Genomic DNA, 5,361 nt, shown 5'->3' on the forward strand with positions numbered 1-5,361 from the left:
CCATTTTTAAGGGTAGAATTCATTAATATTAATCATATTTACAATGTTGTGGGACCATCCCTATTTTCAAAACTTGCATCACCACAAACAAACATTCTATTAAGCAGTAATTTGTCAGAGGTGGTGGTGGTGGTGGTACAATTCTTTTTCTTTTTTCTTTTTTCCTTTTTTTTTGTGGAACCGGGGATTGAACTCAGGCCCTTGCACTTGCCAGACAGCAATTCTTTGATGAACCCGAAGAAAAAATACCTCTTCATTTCTCTCCTCCTGGTCCTTGGTAACCTCTCCTTTATATTCTATCTCTGAATTTGCCTGTTTTAAATATTCTCTGTACTTAGGCCTATACAATATATGAGCTTATGTATTTTGTTTTGTGTATTATCTTCAAGCTTCACCATAGCATTGATCCAGAATACCATTTGTTATGGTTCAGTATTACTTTGTTTCATGTACATAACACATTTTGTTTATCCATTTATCTTTTGATGGGCACTAAGATTGTTTACATCTTCTGGCTATTATGAATAAAATTTCACAAAAAAGGAACTTTGCTCTACAGTATTTCTTGTCCTGAGGATATATACATGGGAGTGAACTTCCTGATCATGGTAACTTTGTTTATTTAACTTTTTGAAAAATTGCCAAACCATTTTCCACAGTAATTTTACCATTTCATGTTCCTACCAGTAATGTAAGAGGGTTTTAAATTCCTCATATCCCTTGCCAACACCTCATTCCTTGACTGTAGCCATTCCAGTAGGTGTTAAGTGCTATCTTATTGTAGGAGTGAACTTTGATTTGTAGTTTCCTACCAACTACAAATTTATAGTTTCCTAAAGACTACAAATCCTTTTCTTCATGCTTATTTTGCCTTTTCCATACTTTAGAGAAATGTCTATTCAGGTCCTTCCCCTCCCCTTTTTAAAAAAGTATGATTTCTGCTGGACATGGTGGGAATCTGAGGCAGGAAGATCTGTATGACTTGGAGGCCAACCTGGGCTATACAGTGAGTTCAAGTTAATCCTGAACTACATAGTGAGACCTTGTCTCAAAAAAAAAAGTATAATTTTTTTTTTTTTTTACTGTTTCAGATTTATTTTTCATTCTGAGTATTAAACCCAGGGGATCTCTAATACTGAGCTATATCCACACCCCTTTTAGTTTATTTTGAAACAGTCTTGCTAAATTCAGTCCCTGTTGGGGTCCACCTTGTGATCCTCCTGCCTCAGTCTCCCAGAGGACTGAGATTATGGGCATGTGACCCCACACTGACCCTAGAGTTTTAAATTTTGATGAAGTTCAGTTTATTTATTGTTTTCTTTTGTGGTTCATGCATTTTTTTCTGATATTTTAATAATAGAACTATTGGCAAATTTATCATTTGGTATTAGATGATTTTCATTGGTGATCCCAGATTAGGCTGCTTTTTTGGTCTGAGATAAAAGACAAAAACAAAACAAAAAAATCCCAACTAATCCAAAAACAGCACCACAAAAAGGACGAGTACTATGCAGGACGTTGAGGCAGGAGGACTGCATGCTTGAGGCAAAGCTGCACTACATAACAAGTTTAACGCAAACCTGGCTGTATAGTAACACCCTATCTCAAAACAAAAAACAAAACAAAAAAACACAAACAATATTGCTAATATCAAACATCTGATAGTTACTAGATGCCTTTTGTAAATCCAAGAAAAGAGAATTTTATAAAAGAAAAAAATGATCCTTTCATTTTTCTCAGGCAGATTCTACTGAAATTGTTAACCTTCTGGAGAGCTCAGGGGTATAGTTTTCCCTGTCATTTCTCTGGAAGCAGTTGGAATACAAGGTGCGCTGCCTATTATACTGAGCTGCACTACAGGCCGTGTAGGTTTCTATTTTCTGCATTTCAGTGCACCTCCTGGTTACTGTTTTACTTTCTGGCCTAGTCTGCTATGTTCTTTTCAAACTGCTTTAAGAAACTTGAACTGGGCTGGGCAGATACCTCGGCAGCCTAACCACCTGTCTGGCAAGTGCAAGGTCCTGCATTCGATCCCTGGTACTGGCCCCAAAACTGGGCAGGGTGGTGCACACCTGTAATCCCAGTACTGGCGAGGCTGATACAGGAGGATACAAGTCTGAAATGGTAGCAAGACCGTGTATCCAAAGCAAAAAATAACAACAACAAAAGAAACTTGAATATTTTTGAATCAGCCTTTAACTCTGTTCTGTTATACTACAGAAGTGAGTTCCCTGTAATGCTCACATTCTTTTTTGAAACTATATATTAAAACATTGATTAAAATAGCCCCACCCAGGGACAAAGGAAAAATAACACCCCATATAACATAGGCTTTTCCTATTGTGGTTTGAGTACACTCCCTCTATATTTGCTCTTCGATAACTTGATATTTACTGTTTTATTTTAAAGTCTAAAAACACAAATATTAAGTACCCTCCTGATACTTAGCATGATAACATTTTGATTTTTCCCTCCTAGCTGATCTGAAAAGAACAATTGCTGTCCTTTTGGATGACATTTTACAACGCTTGGTGAAGCTGGAGAGCAAAGTCGACTATATTGTTGTGAATGGCTCGTCCACTAACACTACCAATGGCACTAATGGGAATTTGATGCCAGTAACCACAAATAAAAGGATAAATGCCTCGGGCAGCATTAGATAGCAGTTGAAGATCACCTTGTACTGCTCTATCCAGTATGGATTATTCCCTTTCACAGAAAAGCTTTTTAACTGCTGGATAGGAGAGAGAACTACTTTACAATAAAAGCCCAACATATTTTCAAGGAATTTGCTGTATTTGTAGAACTCTAATTCTGTATATAAAATTCTAAGTGTTACTAGTTTGCTTTCAGGCAAGTCTCTTCCATGCTGTGCTACATCCGTAAAGGGAGTTTGGCAACATGGTTGATGTAGTAAGCAGGTAGGTGATCTTTGTGTAAATGTTTTGTGTTTGAGGTCAAGCTGAAACAAACACTAAAAGATGTGGATTTGTTTTCATAAAATATTTATTTAAGTGTATAACGTTTTCAGAAAAGTGGAGAATATTGTTACTGAATCATTCTGTCATTTGTTCTCAGTAGATGTAGCTGTTCAACTATGGCTATTAGAAAATGTGCTTACTTCCAATACTGTATTTTGTTATTCAGGTTATGATCAGAGAAAGAAAGTATAATGTTAAAAATGTTTTGAAATTGTGACCCAAAGAATGTCTTCATTTGCACTATCCTTCAAAATAGAGGAAGGTTAATTGTTGTATATTTTAAAAAATTACATTTGTTGTAAGAGTATAATCTTGAAATGGTAGCAGCCACTGTCCATAACCTATCTAACCATTGGGGGCAATTTAGTAACATTAAAGTTGTATCTCTGATACCATACTTTAAACTTTCTTACATATATTGTGAAGAATAAAAATATTTTTATGACAAAATTAAATATAACTATATTCATGATTTTTCACATGCATAAATGTTGATTTAAAAGTTTAACTGCTTCAGGGCCAGGGATATAGCTCAGTGAAACAGCACCTGCCTGGCAAGTGCAAAGTCCTGAGTTCAATTCCCGATACAAAAAAAGAGTTTAACTAGTTTGCTAGGTACAGTGTTAACATACCTGTAGTCTCAGCTACTCAGGAGGCTAGGGCAGGAGAATTGATAGTTCAAGGCCAACTTTAGGCAACTTCATGAGACTGTAATTTAAAAAAAAACTTCTTGAGTGTCTGTGACATTAGGAAAAGCACAAGATTTCCATATTTGGGTAATTTTTGCTTTTGTTACATTGGTAGTAGAGGACAGGACACAAGGACTTTAGACAGGTGTATATAATACAGGTATTTGTACTGCATAAATTGCTTGGAAGATGCTACTATTTATGTTTATCTAAGAGTATCCTGCTTTATGCAATTTTGGATTAGATATTTGTCTTATATAATGACCACTTCAAGTAATTAAGAACATTTAAATTAAATTATGAAGATTGACTATCTTTTCGGGAAAACAGTGACTGTATACAGCACAAGAAAACTTACCTTGTAATTCTAGTATAGAACAAAGTATACCTTTACTTAAATTTTTCATGTAGCAAATCTGATTGCTAAATGGTGCCCTGAATTTCATAGTATTTATTCTCCATAATAACTGCTCAAGTGAAGATAGCTTTTAGATTTAGAGTATATTGAATTTAATTTTAGATATTGTATTGTCATTATTACAATATGCTACCATAAATAGTAGCATTAATTATATTTTGTTAAAATAAGTATGAGAAAATATTATTTCATAAAGATAGCTTTCCAGATTGTCTTCTCTGTACCTTTAAATGAAGAATTTAATTATATACCATTACCAGATGAAGTTTGGAATAATTGTTCTCTCTTGATTAGATGTAGACATTTTTGTTTTTTGTTTTTGTTTTCAGGGATGAAATAAAATATATTATTTGTAATTTAATGTGTTATATGCATTTTTTAATAGTGTTTATGTATTTGATAAATGGTAAATGATTAAAAGAAATCATAATTTTGGGCTTGTGCTTTAAAAGTGTGGTGTAGTGGTGCACACCTGTAATCCCAGCACTCAGAAGATGGAGACAGAGGATTGGTGGGTACCATTTTTAGCTCCACAGCAAGTTCAAGACTGGGCTGTACTACATAGCGAGATCCTGCCTCCCTCTGCGGGGGGGGGGGAGTTTATTTAATAAACTGTAGATAACTTTTGAAAGGAAGAAAATTAAAGGTTACCCAATAGTTCCTTTTGTTTGCTACCATAGCTAAGATAATGGATCTTGGTATGGGGACAGAGGGAACAAATCCAGATTGTGATAAGAAAAAGATTCTAGGCTTATACCCTCAAGTTGAAATTTATTGTTGATTGGGTAGGCAGGGATTGAACCCAGTGCTTTGCATGTGTTAGGTAAGCACTTTTACCACTGAGTTTATTATTTATTTATATTTTCAGTTAATCTCAGGTAATTTGGACTTAACACAGAGAACATCTTTAAAGGTATTAACACTTTTTTTTTTTCATGATACTGGAGATTGAACTCAGGACCCTGAACTTGCCAGGTGAGCGCTTATTCTACTGAGCTATCTCCCCAGCCCCAAAGGTATTAACACTTAAAACTCACATTTATATTAGAGTGAGATAGGAAAGAAGGGCCTGATTCTCCCCAGAAGTACTTCTTAATCTTCTGTGGCTTCCTCAGACACCTTGCAAACCAGCCCACTACATCAGACACCCCATAGCTGTGCTGCAAGATATTCCTGCCGCTGCAGTGTGTTCAGTCATGACATACCGGCCTCTCTTGATGATTCTGCCCCTTGGTAGCTCTCCTCATTCTGGTCTACAGAGGCCTCCAACCCG

At 35.6% G+C, this 5,361-nt stretch overlaps 1 protein-coding gene across 1 annotated transcript in view; it reads left to right on the forward strand.

Moving 5' to 3' along the window:
- Positions 1 to 2,781, forward strand: part of Ccdc126 (coiled-coil domain containing 126) — an 11,958-nt gene extending 9,177 nt beyond the window's left edge. The window contains exon 2 of the mRNA XM_004626467.1: positions 2,479 to 2,781. Within this exon, the coding sequence (XP_004626524.1) occupies positions 2,479 to 2,663 (185 nt within the window). The 3' untranslated portion in view covers positions 2,664 to 2,781. The remainder of the gene's footprint in view (positions 1 to 2,478) is intronic.
- The last annotated feature ends 2,580 nt before the right edge of the window (positions 2,782 to 5,361 follow it).

Source organism: Octodon degus, unplaced genomic scaffold (genome assembly GCF_000260255.1).
Source record: "Octodon degus isolate 3935 unplaced genomic scaffold, OctDeg1.0 scaffold00015, whole genome shotgun sequence".
NCBI classification, from domain to species: Eukaryota; Metazoa; Chordata; class Mammalia; order Rodentia; family Octodontidae; genus Octodon; species Octodon degus.